The 21,422-nt window shown below is 41.8% G+C and overlaps 1 protein-coding gene across 2 annotated transcripts; it reads right to left on the reverse strand.

The window, feature by feature from the left end:
• Positions 1-14,052: 14,052 nt before the first annotated feature.
• Positions 14,053-20,971, reverse strand: jkamp (jnk1/mapk8 associated membrane protein). 2 transcript variants are annotated; one of them, XM_029494401.1, is made up of 7 exons: positions 20,848-20,971; positions 20,200-20,279; positions 19,549-19,703; positions 18,990-19,196; positions 18,699-18,880; positions 15,665-15,741; positions 14,053-15,577 (listed from the first exon to the last, which is right to left on the reverse strand). In XM_029494401.1, the coding sequence occupies exons 1-7, from the start codon at positions 20,849-20,851 to the stop codon at positions 15,359-15,361; spliced, it is 924 nt and encodes a 307-aa protein (XP_029350261.1). In that variant the 5' UTR covers positions 20,852-20,971; the 3' UTR covers positions 14,053-15,358. The 2 variants fall into 2 exon arrangements, with proteins under 2 accessions (XP_029350261.1, XP_029350262.1); XM_029494402.1 differs by lacking the exon at positions 20,848-20,971 and having other exon boundaries at positions 20,178-20,279.
• Positions 20,972-21,422: the final 451 nt, after the last annotated feature.

The raw sequence follows: 21,422 nt of genomic DNA on the forward strand, positions 1-21,422 counted from the left end.
GCCAAACCACCCGATTTCAGCTTGGTCTTGGCTTCATGGTCTACAACAGGGGTCGGCAACCTTTGTGAAATGGAGTGCCAGTGTGAAGTTTTCTTCTCAACAATAAGACACAAAATACAAAAACAAACAACATGCAAATGCTACTGTCCCGTGCATTGTAGCTTGTTTGTCATACCTGGACACAGCATGTTTAATTGACTCTGCTTTGTCAGCTTGGTCTTTGAAAGTGTCCTTGTGTGACCCTGAGATGAGGGAAACTGAGTTATTGGTTCCAGAAAGAGGGGTATCTGAAACTCTGAGTCAATCACCATGGTAACAGACTCCATGAACATAACCTGCTCGCTGGCAGGTTTTCTAACTGTCTCCTCCCATACAAAGACAGCTGTTGGACATGGATTGCCCATTCATTCCCAATCCGATTGATATCGAAGGCCAAGTAATTTGAAATGCTTTATGTGGTGAGAGATTAAATGTCCTGTCCAGGAGTATCTGTCATTTATCTCAATAACATTCTCCTGCCATATATCATCAACCTCGCACACCGTGGATGTGTGCTCACATCACAGCAAATTTTATGCATGGCAAGTTTTTTTTTTTGCAAACAGTAATTTTCTTTACAACATCAGGGATGCAGAGCACTTTGGAAAGGCAACAGTGTGTAGAGCTGTGAAAAAAGTAACTCTTGCACTAAAATGGCTGTTCCCAATGATGGTGGTGTTCCCGGGCCATGAACCTGTAAGAAACATCTAAGAGGAATTCAACAGGATTGCAGGTGACTGATTTAGAAATCATATATTCTATTATTTTAAATGATTTTCATTCTGCTGCTCTCCCTGTGGCAGCAGACAGACCACCATCATCATGCACGCACGAAAAGATTCTGTTTCAGAACACAAGATCTGAGTCTGGAATACTTACAGCTGCTGGGTGTTTTAATAGGTGCAGTTGGAGGCTGAACGAGCAGATGACAACTCTTGGGGGGGGGCTTATATACAAGAAGTGTTTTATATATATATATAAGTTTTATTTTTTAAAAGACACAAGTTTCTACTTACGTCTGATGTAGGCACTTGTGTCCTGGCAGGTGACCCCGGGATGCCCTGAGCTCCTCAGCCTCTGTCAGAGGTGGTGGTGGCAGCTCCACTTGTTTTTCGGGCCTCTTCCTTCTTTCTTTTGGCTAAGCAGAATTCAAATGTTACTCTTTTTTTAAATTACTAGATTTTATCATCGTCACTTTTTGAATTACTTCAATAAAAATGGGTAAACATTGTATGATGTGTTCATCTACTCAGTGGGCTATTAAATGAGATGACATTAAAACATTTTGTTAGGGGTTTACATTAATATTTACTTTGTTTAATAGCTTAAGCTAATTAAAAAAAAAAAAATAAATTAAAGTGAGGTGCATACATTGCCCTGCAAAATATCCCTTACCTTTTTGAATGATGTTTTGATATTTCATTTTTAACTGCTTCCAAGTACGCTTCTCCCCTGATGGACTGCACCTAAATGAAAATCTGATTTTATTCCCATTTATATTTATAACTGTAAGCTCTTACGGTTAAATCAATCGAAGAGTACATCCAAACTTACACGTTGACTGGGTAGTAAGTTTTTCTACTGCTGTTTCTCCTTCACTGCTGCAGTCGTGTTACATTTATGGTGAAATGTGCTCATCCTCTCCGTAAGCCTGTATAAGACCTCCAACTCCATTGGGTTGAAATAACTGGATCTTTTTTTTTTTTCCGGTTGTCATGGTGACTTGTGGTATCGGGGCTCCATTGATGATGGCTTTTTATAGTGGTTGTGCACACTCGCAACTCAAGGTGAACAACTCAGAGTTGATTGAGCCAACTCAGATCAGCTGTTCTGGGACCAGATACTCAGAGTTTCCTCATCTCAGAGTTCATGGATAGACAGAGTTTGTTGAACCTCCTACTTGGAATACCCCCCTAGTCTACTACATCTGCATAAGACCACAGCTTCATTGGCTGGGTCCTAACTGAGACACTGTAGTAGTGTCATATCACTGTATGTCCCAGTCATTCATTATGAATATTTGTAGAAATACTGAGTGGTGCTGTAACTTAACTGTGGTTTGTTTACATGCTACATCTTTTTGCATGCTGATGTTACGAATATTGCTCAATGTTTACCAATATGAATTAGCTTTTGAGAATGTTGTTATTAACACCAGAATTTGTCTTGGTCTTACTTGTGATGGGTTCGTTCATTTTATTTGAGCTTCATCGGTTGTAACCATAAACGTCTGTTGCAAATGCTGTGTGCGACTGCAGAAAAGATCAAGGTCGCCTGGCCTCCATTGCAATATAATAGGAAATTTTTCACTTCTTTATTCCATGATATCTCATATTTGACTTTACTTCCTGCAAAATATTAATAGATGTACTCAGAATAAGCATAATTACCCTAACATTTATTTGTACATATCAAATATTTGCTGCAAAATATTTCCCCATAACTATTTAAAAAATATGAAAGTGGTTTTATTCTTCAGCTGATGAATCAGGTTGAATATTAATGTTTTGTTGTGTTGGAGAAACTAAAGGAGGATTTTAAATCTAATCTCAGGAGATGCACATTTAGAATTTAGAGAAAACACAATAAACTTGTGCAACAAAAAATGGACCAGACTCAGTGATTACCTTCCTAGCAACAAACTGCTCTATGTGCCCTACAGATAATATCCAACTAGGCCAGTGAGCGGTGATAGCTAACATGTCTTTGGGGAACCTTCTTTCGTCGGTGTTTCATCTAGTTAGGCCCACAACACCTCCAGAAGGCTAGACCGTGAACACTGCCGTCCCAGAGTCACCCCCTAATGCTAGCCATCACCACTCCTCACACAAAGACAACTATCTCAAACAGCACCACCATCATTGATGATTTTTGAATTAGGTTGCCCCACTGATGTTAAAATTTGCTGTATTCACTGCTTGCTTACTGTCTTTATGCTGCATTTGTTCTTTTAAAAACCTGTAATCATTCATGTTGACCATAATGAATGATAAACATTGATCAGAATCAAAATCAACTTTATTGTCCCTTGTGTGAAATTTGTCTTGGACGTCAGTGCTACATTGCTGCTGAAACATTAGTTAAACACACATTCACTACAGGCTCAGAACTGCAGAGTGGGATGCTGCCAACTGATAACTGGCAGGTTACACCTGAGCGGGCTGAGAGTGTGACGGGGTGGAGGTTTCGAACCCAAAAGTGGCCAAGTGGAACCGGTGGAATGGTTGAACAGGTTTTATTGTAACACAAAGTACAGGAACAAAGGCAGTCCGGAGTCCAGACTGAAATTAAAAGGTGGAAGAGAGTGCTGGTCTGGGAACTGGTGTGAGGCACGGAGGGAGACACACTGCGTAGAGGCGATAATACTCTGGCACTGAGGCTGAAGTCTGCAGCTGTCTTATGGGCCTGGAGATGTTGATTGGCAACAGGTGAGTGCAATCAGCCTCAGCGCCATGGGCGGGTGGGGAGGGAGCAGCCTCTGGGGAAAGGTAAGCAACACACACACAGCACAGACAGGAAAAGGAACTCCGGCAACAGTCTTCCAAAATAAAACCACAAGTCACCACAGAGAGGAGTCTTTGAGGAGTCTTTGAGGATGCTGCAAGCTTGATGTAGGCAGCATTTCCTCAGGACGTCCTCAATGACTGGGAGTGACGTCCCAGTGGCACGCTGGGCAGTTTTGACCACTCACTGTAGCGCCTTGCGGTCTGCAGCAGAGCAGTTCCCGTATTTTGTCAGGATGCTGTCAATCACACAGCAATAAAAAAATCAGGAGACGTCCTCTGAGATGTGGGTCCCCAGGAACTTGAAGCTGGAGACACGTTTGACAGCCATCCTGTCGATGAGAATGGGATTGTACATGCTTCCTCTTTCTCTCCATATGGGTGAGCACAATCGAGACTGCATCCTCTATGTTACTATTGCAGCGGTAGGCAAACTGGTATGGGCACATACCACACGCCCATGGATGCATTCAGGGCCAGCAGCCTTTCATGCAGTGGTAAGTGAGAGGGGCTTGTCTTCTGTAGTGGGTTTGGTTTGTAGGGGGTCCACATTGCAGGAAGGGACAGGACAAAGGGAGACAGGTGCCTTAAATGAGACCTTAGTTAGGGGATGACGGAGGGGACAAGCCTGGAGCTATTCAGGGACTGTGGGGAAAATAGTCCTCACCATGATCTAACCCCGGTTTTTGAATCGTCGGCTTGACAATGAGCGTTTACTACCAAGGCTTAAAAACATGAGGCACAGGTACCTGGGAGTTTGTAGCCCCTATCCCTCTACTCCTGCTGCCTGTGGTAGGTGGTAGAGGTTTGGGTGCCTCCCAGCTGGCACGGGTGGTCCTTCTCAGTGATACCCCATTGTTACCTGGGGAGACATCAGCATTACCAGTTGGTTCATTCTGCTGATGCTGACTTGACAATGGAACTGTCACCGCTGGCTGAGTTGAGAGAACAGAGGTATGAGGTGGTGGGGGATCTAATGGTGCAGCAATAGGGGGAGAGGCCAGCACAAACCATTCACTATCCACTGAAGGGGGGGGTCCCATTTCTTGAGGTGGCTCAATAGGCGGCCAGGTAGAAACATGATCCAGGCCGGCGGGCTGGTAGAGTACAGTGAGGAGTACAGATTACAGGAGACTGAGCAGGTGAGTCAATGGATCCAGGAGCTGAAGACAGGGAAACAAAGTCAGTTGATACGAGGTAATTCTTGAACCAAAGAAGAGAACCACAGCACTATACCAGTATGGTCAGCAGATGATCTGGCAACAGGTGGAGGACTAAACCAGGACTTTATGGACGAGGTGAGGAGATGGCTGATGATGCTCCATTGATTGCAGGTGATCAGATAATTAGTGGCTCCAGCTCCACCCAGCTCCAGACAGACACAAACAAGACAACCAAAGAAAGGGGTGGGAAAACATAGAAGCAATAGGATCCTGCCACTTTCCTTTGCATACTTTTGCCAGATGCCCAAACTCTTGACAAAAATAGCAGCACATTGGCTTTGGTATGAACTCCCTGACTCTGTATTTCATGAACCCAAAGAATGGTTCTTCTGGATACACCTTTGTATCAAACTTTTAAAACAGTCTCAGTCTCCAGTTTCTTAGCTCCCCTCACCATTCTTTTAGCACTTACGACTGATCTAAAAAAAAAAAAAAAAAAAAAAAACAGTTTCACCCAGTTCTAAGCATTTATACTGCATTTACTAACCATGTTCTGCCAAAGTCTCTGTCTCTCCCAGTTCCTCTCCTCTCTCTCTCTGTCCTCATCCTGCAGGTGGTGACTCATCTCCATCCCATGTTCCTGCAACACCTGCTGGTCCCATATAGCATGAATTCTGTATTACAGCTCAACTCCATGAACTTCATACAACAACATGTTCCTGTCTACACCCCCACCCTCCAATGCCTGCCTGCCTGTCTCTCTCTCTCTCTCTCAACCCAACCGGTCGAGGCAGATGGCCGCCCCCCCTGAGTCTGGTTCTGCTCGAGGTTTCTGCCTCTTAAAGGAAGTTTTTCCTTGCCACTGTTGCCAAGTGCTTGCTCATCGGGGGATCTGTTGGGTCTCTTTAAATAAATTTATAAAGAGTTTGGTCTAGACCTGCTCTATATGTAAAGTGCCTTGATGTAACTTTGTTATGATTTGGCGCTATACAAATAAATCTGATTTGATTTGATTTGATTTGATTTGATCTAGTCCACAATTTCAAGTTTTCAATCAATTCCTGTATCCTAATACCCAGAAGTATTCCAAAGATTACCCCCTTGCATCCACCTCCTCTTTGCTGGCCCCTTCTTACTACTTTGGATGCCTTGATTTTTTTCAGCACAACTCATTTCCATTGCCTTTTCCATCTGCTTTTCAGTATTGCACCCTATTAACTAGTTTCCATCACCCAGAACTTTTGCATACTTCACTTCCCCAACTTTTCTTCAAATCATTTTTGTTAGCTTCATTCAAATTTCTTCACCCCCCCAAATCTGATGACTACATTTAGGCCCAATACACCCCTACCCCTAAATTTTGCATGTTCCCACGAGGGTAGTGGTGTCCAAATTCCTTTTTTCACTTAGGGGTAGGGACTATGAATCTAGCCCTTAACATCGAGGGTTTTCCGATGCTGACTTCCTGAGAAAGGGCCAGTCTGTGATCCCCATAGTGTGAGAGGATGTCGAGAAGTCAGAGAAAAGAAAACAAAAAATTCACAAGAGACAACAGATGTTGTATTCTTCTTCATGTACCTCTTGGTTTATTTATCAACCAAAGCATGACAAATGCAAGCGTAAACTATGCAGTGATGTCACAAGTGGTGTCCCAATTTCTAGGTACGATTACAAAGTCCTACCCCTTTTGGCTTCCTTTCGAGGGTTATGGGGTAGTGGATGGTAGTGGCCACTTGCCTTCCTTCCTCTTCCCCTGCTCACCACTTCTTCCTACTCGTTATCTTTCCTTTCATCTGCCCACTATGCCATATGCTGTCACTATCCATCTCCTTCCCTGTCATCCTATCGGAGTTTGAGAGGAATAGTGCAAGAATATCTTTTTATTGGGCCTATACAGGCCATCAGTCAATATCCTAAAAGAGATTCCTCCCACTACTCAATCCTAGCCCTGAGAAACCCCAATGACAGCAAATCCAAAGTCCCTCCACCAAATCCAATAGTTTTGGGTGATATGCTCACCCGAAACTATGGAAGGCAGCTGCCCAAACTATAGCTGGCAGAGGTCCAGGCATTCGTAGCATGTGAAGACCAAGCTATAGCTGGCAGAGATCCAAGCTATAGAAGCAAGTGGAGACCTTACAATAGCTGATAGAGATTGGGGGGTAGGAGCAGGTGAAGGCATAGATATAGCTAGCAGACTTCCAAGCTATAACTAGCAGAGGTCCAAGCTATAGCTGGCAGAGGTCAAAGCTGTATTGGCAGGTGAAGGCTAAGCTATTGCTGGAAGAGGTTCAGGCTGTAGTAGCAGGTGAAGACCAAGCTAAAGCTGGCAGAGATTCAAGAGTCTTTATTTGCCATATGTAGATGTACAGGTATACCCTCAGTGAAATGCACTTGTGAACAAGCACCTCTGTTTTTCTGACACCATGACGACAGTGCATCCATCTCCTCCAGATATGTTGTCTGTCTACTGATGGAGATCAGGCCTACCACCACAGAATCATTTGTGAACTTGACAATGATGTTGGAGGGGTGATTGGCTTTGCAGTCATGGGTTTAGAGGGAGTAGAGCAGAGGACTCAGGACGCAGCCTTGGGGGGCACCGATGTTGAGGGTACGTGAGTTGGAGGTATGTTTTCCAATCCTCACTACCTGTGGTCTGTCTGTCAAAAAGCACTGGACCTAGGCTGAGGAGTTTCGCCCCAGGTCCCTGAGCTTAGTGACCAGCTTGTGAGGAACTATGGTATTAAATGCAGAGCTGTAGTAAATAAACAACAGGTGCACATAGTTCCCCTTCCCACTGTCCATTTGGGTGAGGGTGGAGTGGACGACTTGGCTAATGGCGTCATCAGTGCTTCTATTTGGGCAATAGGCGAACTGAAGGGGGCCAATCAAAGAGGGCAGTGAAGTGCAGTGGAAGTTCTTGATCAGCCTCTCAAAGCACTTCATCACCACAGAGGTGAGTGCTACTGGGCAGTAGTTGTTGCGACAGGCTGGGTTGGACTTTTTTTTTAATTTTTATTCAGGTTGTAATAGCAGGTGAAGGTCTAGCTATAGCTGGCAGAGGTCCAGGCTGTAGTGGTGTTATAATTGGCTTTGTTTTAAGACATCACATCACGAAGATGATGCTTTTCTATCGATCAGCTGTGGTAGGTCTGTTGCAGTAGATACATGCCGACAACAACATTCACACAAATTGTTTAACACTTTCTAAGAACATAGACAGTGGTTGGCCTGTCCATGACCCTGGTAACTGGCCAGTTATATTTGGTTGCATGAAAGTCCAGCCTCTGTACAGGGCAGGCCCAGCCCAAGAAGATAAATGTGAAACTTTTCCAGATATTAGGGCTCTTACTGGCTGAGATCCTGGGGGAATTCCGTCACTTCAAGTCCTGCGCTGCTTAACTGTTTCAAGTGTGAACTGAAGAGTTCACCTGCTCGTTCTGGGGCTTCCAATAAAAAAATCTGGTCAACAGTAGTAGGTAAAGGCCACTCTATTGTTAGTAACAGACCAATCTATAATAGCAAGTGAAGACAGACAGTGCTAGCAGAGGCCCAGGCAGTAATAGATTGTGAGGCCAAGCTATAGCCGGCAGTAGTCCAGGCTGTGGTAACAGGTGAAGGCAAGCTATAGCTAGCAGAGGTCCAGGCTGTAATAACAGGTGAAGGCAAGCTATAGCTAGCAGAGGTCCAAGCTGTAGTAGCAGGTGACGCTAAGCTATAGCTAATAGAAGTCCAAGCTCTAAGGTCCAAGCAATAGCAGGTGGAAGGCTCTCTGCTACAGCTAGCAGAGAGCAGGGGTATGTCTTCAGCAGCAAAAAATACCTCATTTGTCAATTTTAAACTGTATAACAACAGTCAGGAATGCTGTTTTTAACAAATATGAAAAATAATCTTTGGAATTTCAGTGGTGGCATGCTGATGGTAGCAGCGCGAGAACGACAACTTAGAGAAACAACATTAAAACTAATATCAAGACAACACAGGCAATGACAAGAGGCTCATGCAAAGCAAAGAGGAACAGAAGCGATACAAGTGAAACAATGGCATCACCAGGTGCAGGGTATAATGAAGATCAACATGCTGCAGTCCTTGCAGAATTACGTCAACTGAGACAAGAACACAGTTAGGCTTATAACACACAGGCTTATAATATTTGGATCTTATAATGTACAGGGCCTTAACCACCCCATTAAAAGAAAGACAATTATAAAAAAAAAAACTTATAGAGGAAGTGGGTGAACCAAATGTATTATGCATCATATGGTAAGAAAAAAGGAGTAACTATACTCATCCATAAATCAGTCCTATTTGTCCCTGACAAACATCATTAAGGATGCTGAAGGTAGATATGTAATGATTGTTGGTACTATAGGACAGCGGCCCTCAACCTTTTTTGCGCCATGGACTGGTTTAATGTCAGACAATAATAATATTAATGTCAGATGATAAATGACAATAACGTAAGTAAGTAAGGTAAGTAGCACCCTCAATTTTGTGGGAAAGATGTAAAGCAGTTTATACGGGGGAAAATGATAGAAATATCCTCTAGAATAAAATAAATATGAATTAAAAAACAGACAGAACAGGATAAAATTAATGTTTTGGAGACTGAACATAAATTAACGTCTGAAATAAAGAAACACTCCTGGAACTGAAACAAACTAGACAGAGATTGGCTGATCTTTTAACATATAAAGCTGAAGGAGCTATACGCTTTTCAAAACAGTGATACTATGAAATGGGAAATAGAGCAAGTCGATTATTAGAGTTTCTAATGTCTTTGGTTCAGTGCTACATAGCCTTACTTGGAGGGTGTTTGATTATTATAGAGTGCCTGGAGTAGTTGTTAATTTAGTCAGTACAAGTACAGCAGGTTTTACAACAAGTTGGCAGAGGCTAGAAATAGGTATTATGGCAGGGTGTACAATTTCTCCATTCACAATAGCAATGGGGGTAATCATTAGAGCTTCTGCGTGAGTTGTAGGTGGAGAGAGGTGGCAGGATGGGATGCCCCTTACACCAATTAGGGCAAAGAGAAATTGAGAGACTTAATAAAAAGTGGGCTAGTATGACAATCAAGCCTAGTAAGTCTAGAAGTATCTCAATAGGTAGAAGAAGAGTAAGTGATCAAAAGGTTGTAATAGATGAAGAGAAAATAGGTAAGTGGTACAAGGCAGATTTGCATGACGGAGAACAGGTAGTGCAGTTTCGGAAGGATGTTGCTGAGGGACTGGATAGAATAGATAAATCAGGACTTCCAGGAAAGTTGAAGCAGTGGTGTTTGCAGTTTGGATTATTTCCCAGGTTTATATGGCCACTGTCAGGATATGAGATTCCAATATCTGCTGCAGAGAAAATGGAAAGACTAGTAAGCTTTTACATTAGGAAGTGGCTCGGTGTTCCGAGATGTTTAAGCACTGTGGCACTGTATGGGAAAGGAATACTTCAGCTCCCAGTATCTTGTCTAGTGGAGGAGTTTAAATGTACTAAGGTTAGGACAGAGCTCCTGTTATCTGGGAGTAAAGATGTGGTAGTTAGTAAGGTGGTTCCAAACCAAACCAAGGGGAGAAAATGGAACCCAAGAATGGCAGTGCAGGAAGCAAAAGCAACTCTTAGTCATACAGAGATTGTGGGTAATGTATAAATAGGCCGGGGAGGCTTGGGGCTTGGCCCAGGCAAACCGGTGTGGAGTAGAGCAGGTCCCAAAGAGAAGAGGAAGCTAGTTGTAGAGCTATGCCTAGCAGAACCTTTATTTTTCTATTAACCTAGAACGACAATATGCTTAGTAGAACTTTTAATGAGTGACATATAAAGACGTTCCACCTGGGGTTGTTTTGTGGAGTGGACCTCCACGCTCATGTCAGAAGCAACTTTGGGACAAGACACTAAACATCTTTGTCTGCGTGCTCTTCATTTATTTCTACTCATCTCACAGGTTAGTGCCGGGTAAACTACCCATCCTTGTCTTCACCTCTGTATTGATGTTTGTCTGATCAAATATTTCCATGTTAAAACAAACTTAGAAAGTTGCAGAACAGCTGTCACCAATATTAGTTAAAGTTTTATCAAAACCCCTATCAAAAGGGGACCCTCCACAGACATGGTCTTAGGCTATTATTTCTGTGCTACATAAAGAGAAGGACTGAACAAAGTGTGAAGGATTTGGACCAATTAGTCGGCAATGATTTGAAAATATTGACTAATATTTTGGCTCAAAGAATTCAGAAAATTGCTGATGATCAAACCTGATCAAACAGGTTTTATCCCGTTGCAACAGGAGCAAATAATAAAAGAAAAACCATAAATATATCAACAACTCAAAAGAATAAACAAACATCTTTAATAATCAGTTTGGATGCATAAAAACATTTGATAGAGTGAAATGGGGCTATTTATTTGAAGCACTAGAAGTATTTGGTTTTAACTCAGTTTTTATTAATTGGATAAAAATTATCTATAATATCCCAAAATCATGCATCAGAGTCAATGAATGGTGCTCAATTTTTTTCCCTGTTAAAAGAGGGGTTCGACTGCTTTAGTCCTCATTGTCAGTTCCATTAATTATCCCAAGTTCCACTTTTAAAATTTTGGATAAAATGATCTTAAGTTTTGTTTGGCAAAATAAAAAGGCAAGAGTAAGTTGTAAAAAGCTACAAAGCTCTAAAAAGATGGGGGCTTAAATTTATTGGACATGAAAAAAATATTACTGGGCAACACAGCTCAAAATAATAATGTCATGGATAACAGAAGACACAGACACATTGTGGGTGTGTAACCCAGGTCAAAGGTTACATTAGTTATTATTGTAATTTATTTGAACATTAATTCGTCTGTCAGAATCTATAAACCCTTTTTAATTTCTGGGAAAACTACATTGTTTTCTTGTTGCAATGGGTGACATACCGCGAGATCTTGTAAGCCAATCAGAGCAGACGCGGAAGGTACAACCTGACAGCAGCAGCAGGAGCTGCAGTAAAACAGCTGACGACTGAATTGTTTGGTGTGGGCAGAGCGAGCTAAGTTGCTGCGGGCTGATGTGTCCACGTTTGCTGAGCCATGTTGTGAAGCCTGAAAGGCAGTTGATCTCTTGAATTGGTGAGTTGCACTGTTTTTAGCCTGCTTCAATTATAACTCGTTCCTGCTCTGATTGTGTGAACTCTCGCTATTGTTTTATATGTTAGCCCATCTGATGATATAAGTGGTATTGAAGTATGTTTATTAATTGTTAAATTATAAATTGTTAGTTTGGGTACCCTAGCAGCTAACGCTAGCCTGCGACCCGGAATTTAGTGTAAACACAAAAATGTGTGCAACAAAAAATGGACCAGACTCAGTGATTAACTACCTTACAACAAACTTCCCCCTGCCCTATGTGCCCTACAGACAATATCTAACTAGGCCAGTGAGTAGTGATAGATGACATGTCTTTGGGGTCACCAGGTGGGAACCTCCTTTCACCGGTGTTTCGTCTTGTTAGGCCCACGAAGTATTATTCGCTCCCGGTACGGGTATTTGTTTCTAATACGAATAGATAAATGGTATAATGGTAAATAATTCAGTTTATTTTGAGTAATGTGCACTTATGTTTGATAACCCAGGGTGAATGAGTTCTTGAAAGTATTGAATTTATTGAGATTGAATTGTGATTTATTGAATATTAATTACAGTCATTTAATCACGATAGCCACATGTATTATAATGAGCCTGTGTTTGTACAGGCCAGGTTTCCCTGTACTTGGAAGCGAGCTTGAAGAAACAAGGAAACCAGAGACACTGTTCCTGCTGGTGTGGCCGCATGCCCCTCTCTCACTCCCCTCATACCCACACCTTGCCCATCCAATCTCCTTGAGACTGACTTTTGGACTCTTGAGACTTTTTTTTTTTTTGGGACTTTATGGACTCTTTTTGTTTTGTTTTTTTGGTTGGAGTTGCAACAACATCATAACCTGTGTCGGAGGTATTAATATAGACCCAGATGAAATCTCTGTCACTCATTTGAGTAGTTGCTAAAAGCTAATTACTAGTGTTTTAAGATCTCAAGGTGACAGTGCTAATGTGAGACCAATCTGGATCATACTTGGAATTTGTCTATGGCCATTCTGATTTGCTTGTTTTTGTTTATTTGGTTATTCATTTGGTTGTTTTTCAATTTTTCTAAATACATTGGTACCATTTTTGTATAACCTTCGTTTCCTGAGTCTCATTTAATTCTGTGCATCTGTTTAATCAGTCCCCCTCACTAAAGAAACTTCTAGCCGTGATTTTTCTTAACCATTCATCATACTGTGAAGCATATGCTACAGGTGGAAATGGAGCAGAACTCTTGTCCAGACCACTAGGTTACCTACCATTTATGAGTTAGGTAGAATGGAAAAAACTTAAACAGGCTCAAGAGCTACCAAAATTACAATAAATCCAGGATTTCATCTGTCTGTGAATGACATGGGTTTTAAGAAGTGGATGAACAAGGGGCTGGTGTTCATTGATCAGCTATTTGATGGACCAACCCTAAAATAATTTCAACAACTCATTCAAGAATTGATCAGTTCAAGACAATTATAGATTTTTACAAATTAGACACTATCTTCAGAAAATAAGGAGTGGGGAAATATATTAAAGGAACCCTCTCATACTGAAAGGCTCTCATATTTTCTCTTTGCCCTAAAATGTGAAGGTGAAAAAATTTACTATGGTTACAGCCACAGACCACTGAGATGGAACGGTGGCAGCAGAGGGTGAATGAGGTTTGTTATGAGAAGATTACAGCGAGATTGCAACTAAAAATGGATGACAATGCGAGCTGGGATTGGCTCCAGCAGCCCTGTGACCCGGAAACAGAAAAAGATGATGCGTTGCTCGGAGTGGCCACCAGTTTGATGGCACCTGGACGTGTATCAGAAAGCAAATCAAATTGGAAATATGTGGAGTGACTATACTTGCGTGACTTGATGCTTGCACACTTAATTGTCCTTTTTTTATTTTAATATATATATACACACATTCTTGTGCTACACCTGTCATTTAAGCATACTTGAATTTTCTTTCTCTATTCCATCAGATGATTGCTACAACATGCTGAGTGCATAGAAATCACGTCACCTTTCCTTTTTTGAAGTGCAATTACGAGTGAAATTACAACGAAATTTCATGTGCAGCAACCTTCTCATCTCATTAGCAGCATATTTCATTAAATGCAATAGAATGGAGAAGAAACACATTTTTATAAAATAAAAAATAATAAAATAGTGATTATCTAGCAAAAGGTATTGTATTGAGGTGAGGGGGGCCCTTATAAAAGTGGTTTTCTAACCCTGACTTCAACTACTAAATATTACAACTCTGTCCTGTTTCTTGAAATGTTTTATTGTGTACTTTCAAAAGCATTATACACCCATCTTTACTGGCATCTTGAATACATATAGTGTGCTATCAGTTTCAAGTCTTATGCTTATTTGCTCAAGTAAAACCTGAAGTCTCAAATTAACAGAAGTTCCCTTCACTTCATGATGCCGAGGATGAAGCCACTGCAGAGCTTAGACTGGATGATGTCAAGAGTCACTGAAAAGCTAAGATTTATAAAAGACAGACTTATAAAGAAAAAACTTAATGTCAATGATGATAAAACTGTTACAGAATTAAGAAATAACAGTAACACAGACAGGAGTGTCTTGTTTTCCATCTAGCATTTTATCCTTAAGACAACACACACACAACAATCACAATATGTATGTCTCCCTTATCTAACACAGGTTTGTGAAATTTTAACTCTTAAGATCCTACAAATTTCTGAAACCATCAGGCTGTGTGCTGGACTGAGTCTGTCTAAAAAAATACTTAATGAATTTAAATAACCGTAACATTAAGGTGGACAAATCATAAATGCTAAAAAAAAAATATATTTTTTTTTCTGCAAATATAGCAAAATCATGTCCATCTACAGCGTAGATTAAGATATGGAAATGTTCAAAATCTATCATCTATCAAAAGTCCCAGATGGAAAACTGTCAAGACCTTCAGAGAAATGGACACTGCAACAGTCAGGACCAACTGCAAACTGGCTGAGGTCACTGTAGCTTGCACAAGGCCTAGAGAGTCTGCACCACCACCTAAGGTGATCTGAGGAGCCTGACCACAATCCCTTTTCATTTACAAGTTACTGTAGTGACAATTTACAAAATTCACAAAAGACTCCAAGATGAGTGGCATGGACTGAAAGCAAAGTTAAATGAAGGTGTATCACTAGTTCATTATTTGATCAACCCCTGAAAAAAAAGTATGTGGTAGTTTCAGATTCACTCCATGTAACTCTACACTGAATTTGTAAAACTACGTTTAAATATATCACTTTGGACATTTTTATGGCCTATAGGAGCCAGTGTCAAGTATTACATAAAACAAACACACATAAAAGTAATGAAAGAAGATGCTGTTCAGTCAGATGTTCATGTGAAACAAACACAATCATGATGAAAAATACAACATTATCACTGTGTATATGCTAGCGCATCATTAATAGTGAGTATTGCATCCAGTCACAATGTTGATCACACTGATCCAGAGAGGTCACAAATCACCAAAACAAAACCAGAGACGATCTGGCTGTACCAGAGTGTTCAATCTCATCTATGCTGGATCCCCATTAACGCCAGGTCAGTGTCCATTTCCACCCTCAGACAGAATGCGGCTAGGCTCAGTAAACTTGGCTGTGGCAATGTAGAACAGAGCAGGACCAGGTACAAGGGCCAGCAATGGCAGGTCTTGAGCCAGCTTGTCTAGTCTGGAGATGGAGATGATGCCGTACGCGTGAAGCAGCCAATGGCTGAACAAGACAACCAAACGCTTCTTCTTAGCAGCCAGGCTTTTAAAGGACTGTGGAGGATGGACAGAAACACACAGAGGTCAAAATGATCTTCCAGTAAACACTGGTGCAGAATTGAGTGCAGTGAGTGCAGTTACCTGTATCTCAGAGGCAGACATATACACAGCTAGAGTGACCAGAGACAGGACCAGTATGATGTAGGGAAATGCATAATCTGAAACACACTGAAAGTTACTGCACAGTTCAACATACAAAGTTAATTATAACTCAGTTCAAATTAATTGGACTACAAAGTATTTTTTTTGCCCTATTTGGGGTGGTTAAATGAAGTGGTTAACCCCTGGCTTAAGCACCCTAATCACCCATGACGTAGACACTGGTGACGCGACTCCCGTTGAACAACATCCATACTGGATTAACCCATAAAAATGGGTTCGGGTGGAACCAGAGTTGCTTTACATGGAAGAAATTTGAGTGATTGAACCAGGCTCAAGTGAGTGGAGCTCTCCCTTGGTCCTGGTTCCCAAGCCTGACTTAACTGTCCGTCCTTGCATTGTTTACTGAAAGGTGAACAATGTCACTAAAACAGATATGTATCCTATACCCAAACTTGAAGACTGTACTGATTAGATATGCAATGCAGAGTTCATGTTGAAGGGTTACTGGCAGGTGCCATTAACAGAGAGAGCAAAGGATGTGTGTGCGTTTGTGACACCAGAGTGTTTGTATCGTTGTCAGGTCCTTCCGTTTGGCATGAAAAATGTGCCCGCGACCTTTCAGCATTTAAACCTCTGGATTGCATAACACCGTCGCATATCTGGATATTGTAGTTGTTACAGTAGTTCATGGTCTGAGCACATGATATACATGAGGCAGTTGTTTGAACACCTTGCTCAAGTTTGAAATTGGGAAGAGGCAGGTGACATACTTGGGTCACCAGGTTGGTCAAGCTTCTGTGAGACCCAGAACAGCCAAGGTGCAGGCCATCTTAGACCTGCCTGTTCCAAAAACAAAGTGCAAACTAATGCGCCTGTTAGGCATGTGTGGGTTCTAGAGACGGTTTGTTCCCAACTTTGCAGCTGTGACAACACCACTTACTACCTTTCTGAAAAAGGGAAGGAAGTTTAGTTGGGGTGTGGGAGAGCTCTGGATATGGTTAAAGCCGTCCTGGCCAGTGAACCGGTGTTTGTCTTGGTCCCTTTAAGCTTGCGGTGGATGCTTGTGATATGGGAGTGGGGGCAGTGCTGCTACAGACTGATGCGTCAGGAATAGATCGGCTTGTTGCATACTTCTCTAAGAAATTGAATCGCCATCATGGAGTCTCATTTTGCAGCCCTACAATCTGACGGTGGTGCACTTGCCAGGCGAGGACAATGTGATTGCCTGGCAGTCACCAGACTGATTAGATTATTCCTTTAAATAATCCTTCAGAAGTGTCAGTTGTATCGGTTTTAAGACAAAATTGATATAAAAACGATAAAAGAGAAAGAAAATGTGGGATCCAGGTGTTTTTTTGTTGTTGTTGTAAGGGGGAGGATTGTTAGGAATGATATGGGGGTTTGTAGTTTCCTTTTTTTCCTTTCTCACTTTTCTTTAACTTTTGTTTTGACTGGTTGCCATGGAGATAAGGAGGTGTCTCTGAGGTGTACACGCGCCAGTGGCTTAATGAGGCTGATGAGTTTCAGGTGTGTGGCTAAGAGCAGGAGTTGGAGGCAATGATTGAGTGTGGAGATGCCACCACGAAGAACACAAGAGATACACCACACCACAGACTTTCGGACCGTTGGAAAAGAACCACCTCTTTGTTGAACTAGTCACAGATCCCATTCGGATTCTCGTTTCCCTCTATTTCATTCTTTTTCGTACACACTCCAGGTTAGGACTCCTTTGTCCCTCACATAAAACAAGTCAGTAGGGCAGCTTTCTTACACCTGAGAAACATTAGGAAAATTAGAAAAACTAGTCCATGCATTCGTTACTTCTAGGCTGGACTACTGTAACTCATTACTATCGGGATGTCCAAACAAATCTCTGAAAGGCCTTCAGATGATTCAGAATGCTGCTGCACAAATATTAACAGGAATTAGGAACCGTTACATCTCTCCTGTGTTAGCTGCTCATCATTGGCTGTCAGTAAAATTCAGAATAGAATTTAAAATCTTTCTTCAAACATATAAAGCTTTTAATGGCCAAGCTCCATCATATCTCAGAGAGCTCATAGTTCCTAACTTTCCTAGTAGGCCACACCACTCTCTAGATGGAGGTTTACTCATGGTTCCAAGAGTCTCCAAAAGCAAATCTGGAGGCAGATATCTCAGTTATCAGGCTCCAGTATTGGTCTTGGGGGTGGACTCTTTAGCAATTTTGAAGACCAGGCTTAAAACCTTTCTATAAGACAGAGCTTATAGTTAAAAAGTTAAAGTCCAACTACTCGTTAGCTATGCTGCTATAGGCCTTGGATGCTGAGAGAAGTTTTCTCCCAACCCCACCCCGCATGCGCCGACATATCAATAACCATGCTTCTCCTAAATCCCTGTTTTTCCCAGTGCTTGACATGTGTACTGCATTAACTAACATTGTTTTCCCAACGTCTGTCTCTCCCAGCTCCTTTCCTCTCTCTCCCTCTCCTCATCCTGCAGGTGATTAATCATTGTCATCATCATCAATCATCAATGCCTGCTGCTCCCTTATCCTCATGAACTCCATACAGCATCATTTCTATGAATTTCATGCAGCATCAAGTTCCTGTCTACACCTGTTTTGAATACCCTCCTCCTCCCTACTCTATGCAACTTTAACCTCCCCCCATTTGTTCCTCTCTCTCTCCCTCCCTCCCTCTCCCGGCAGATGGCTGCCTCCCCTGAGCCTGGTTCTGCCCAAGGTTTCTGCCTCTTAAAGGAAGTTTTTCCTTGCTACTGTCTCCAAGTGGGGGGATCTGGTAGGTCTCTTTAAATAATTTCCTAAAGAGTTTGGTCTAGATCTGCTCTACATGTAACTTTGTAATGATTTGGCAAAAACTTTTACACCGGAAGTCCCATCCTGCCACAACCCTCCCCATTTATCCAGGCTTGGGACCGGCACAAGCCTACCTCCGGTTTGTGTTGTGGCTGAGGTTTTAACCCAGGGCCTCTGCATTCAAAGCATGCACTCACAGAGCAGACATGAACTCACAGAGCAAACCTCCGCCCACTGCCTGCAGTACAGTGAGGATGGGAAAGAAGTACAGAGCAGCATAGATGCTCTTAAAGCGGTCAGACTTGCCCAGACCACAAGCTATCTTCTTCACCAACAGAGGGCGCAGCATCATCATCAGCACCAAGCAGAAGGCATAGTAGATCAACACAATAGTGTAACTGAGGAGGAGAAAACAAGAAAGTAATAACTGAAACAATATCTACACAGTGAGTACACAGAAGTTGGAAGATAAACTGGCTAAGTCTTCTCCACACCATCAGTGCTTACAGTGGATACACAGCCTCTTGGGTGCAGTGAATGGTGTTGATATAGTCGGGACTTGGGTTGTAGAGCATGGTGTACCAGTCTGACAGCATCTGCACTCCACAGGAGCGTATACTGAGCAAGCCAACAGGCTCTGTGACAAGTAAAGTGACCACAGCTGACACGCTACACTCCAACATGGCTGTGATGTGCTGCAGCAGAGCACTGGAGCTGGACACACAACAACAGAGGGTCATATGACAGTAATTTCCAAAGCAGGGAAAAACTGTTAAATATGGTGGAAAATATCACACATTCAACAGAGCAGACATAGTATCGACCAAACCCTGCATCAAATGGAAAAGATATGACAGCATCAACAGGTAGGCTATGTGTCGCTCATAAATACATAAAAACCTCAGGTATAATATTGTAAACATGCTGACGAATTTCAATTTGGTTCTTTTCATCATGTGTTAATGACTGTAAATAATCAAGTTTGCAAAGAGTTCCTTTTCCACACTGGAAACCTTGTTCAGAGAGCTGTGTGTATGTGTGTGTGTTTTCGTGGTTACAACCCAACCTCTTCTTTCCAGAGTACCACTCGATGAAGAACCAATGCAACACCAACGGTAACATGGCCATGAATCCCAGATAGAGCCAGTCATAGAGCTCTGGGGACTCAGAGCAGCGCTCACAGATCTTCTGCAAGTTGGCCCGCTCTCCACGTGGACAAACCTGATAGGACAGCACAGGGAAATTCATTATTTTCTTAAAACCAGAAGACATTCACAAATTTTACTTAAATAAAAAAAATAATTAATATTGATGCATTTTTTTTTGTTGGTGTAATTTCATTATCACTGAGAAAATACAAAGTTCTTTTCTTGGATACCCTTAATTTAAAATAACAATGTGTAACAAGTTTTTTTTTTTCTTTATCGTGAAAATTGGGCAGACTGCCACTTTGATTATATTTCTTTTAATTGTGCAGCCATACATTTATATTTGAGTTTACCAATTGGAAGCTTCACATCCTGAGAAGTTCTGCAGATAAATGACACTTCAGTTTGCTTACATCACCTCATCGTATGGCATCAAGCACAAAGAATCAATGAAAACTTCATACTGAACTATCAGACATCAAAATAAGTAGCCATTTTCTCTTGAGCAGATGACAGACAGTGCACACATACAGAACGCAGGTCTAACCTGGGTCTGCGTTAATACTCACTCCACACTCCCCCTCCACTGACCCATTCACCATCATTCTGCCACAGTACAGGCCTGGACACGTTAAACTCATGGCCACGGCTGCAAGGACACACAATCACTTTACACAACGGCACTTTCTAATTTAAATAGTTCAAAAGTAAATACAAAGTCCAGCCCAAACGCCTATTTCGAACGTTGTGGTTGCTGTAACTTAGCGGTCCAGTTCAACTATTTCGTCAACAATGACGTGAAGTAGGCGAGATATCCTGCAGAAGGGGGCCGAAGAGAGAAAAGCTGTGCCCACCAACCAAAACGTCTGACGGTGTAATGATACACCCACAAATACAAATAATGGGGAACGTGTTGATTGAGCTAAAGCAGCTAATGCACGAAAGAATAACATTAGCTTAGAACCTAGAGTCCATCTACAAGTAAAACTCTACTCAAATTCCGCAGACGTAAGAATGCTAGTTTAAGTCGTTGAGAGTTTCATCTGATGTAGACTATGGGCTCGGTTTATTTATATGGCGACGCCATTCTTGTTATAATGAAGTAGTAGGATGGAGTTAGCTCACAGGCCCCTGGTGAAACCAGATTATTACATGCAGTGGATGTCAAACTAATTAACAAGCCAAATACAATCACATCAAATCAGATGCTAACTCACCCATTATAGCCCAAGACTGATGTGCAGGGTTACAGTGTAGTTGAACCGGGCACGCAAGAATACGAGGTAACACAAACAGCAAGATACGCTTCGCTCTTCTTCTTCTTTGTTGGGTTTATTGGCGGTTGGCAAAAAAGCTATAGAGCATTACCGCCACCAAGTATGGAGTGGGAACCAAGATTATTATTTTGTCGTTCTTTCTAAGGAAACTTATACAATTAAATAAAGAAAAAATATATTATTTTAATCAAGCCAGTTCTTCTAAGATATTGTAGCAAATAGATACGAGTCTCTTGTTCGTTCGTACGAAATGAATTCCCGGTAGGTATGTGTCCTGTTCGAAATGTATCCTGTATTTTTAATTATAGGTCAATCTATTCATAATTTCGTCATGATAGTGGCTCTATTTAACAAATTGAAATGTATAATTTTCTGTTCTATTTAAGTCTCTCCATCTGTTATACCATGTTTAAAATGTAAATACTCCCCGTCCACACATAAACACACCTCCCTCAATTCGTGTGAATGCATCTGAATATATCTGAATTGCCGTGCATTTACGGTGGATTACAACT

This window comes from Echeneis naucrates, chromosome 22 (genome assembly GCF_900963305.1).
Source record: "Echeneis naucrates chromosome 22, fEcheNa1.1, whole genome shotgun sequence".
NCBI lineage: Eukaryota > Metazoa > Chordata > Actinopteri > Carangiformes > Echeneidae > Echeneis > Echeneis naucrates.

Coding starts and splice junctions, on each gene's coding strand:
- jkamp (XM_029494401.1), bottom strand. Junction 19,704..20,199: donor CAGTGGAGGGGGAGTGTGGA/GTGAGTATTAAC, acceptor CTGTCCTATCAG/GTTTGTCCACGTGGAGAGCG. Junction 15,578..15,664: donor TGTCTGCCTCTGAGATACAG/GTAACTGCACTC, acceptor CATCCTCCACAG/TCCTTTAAAAGCCTGGCTGC.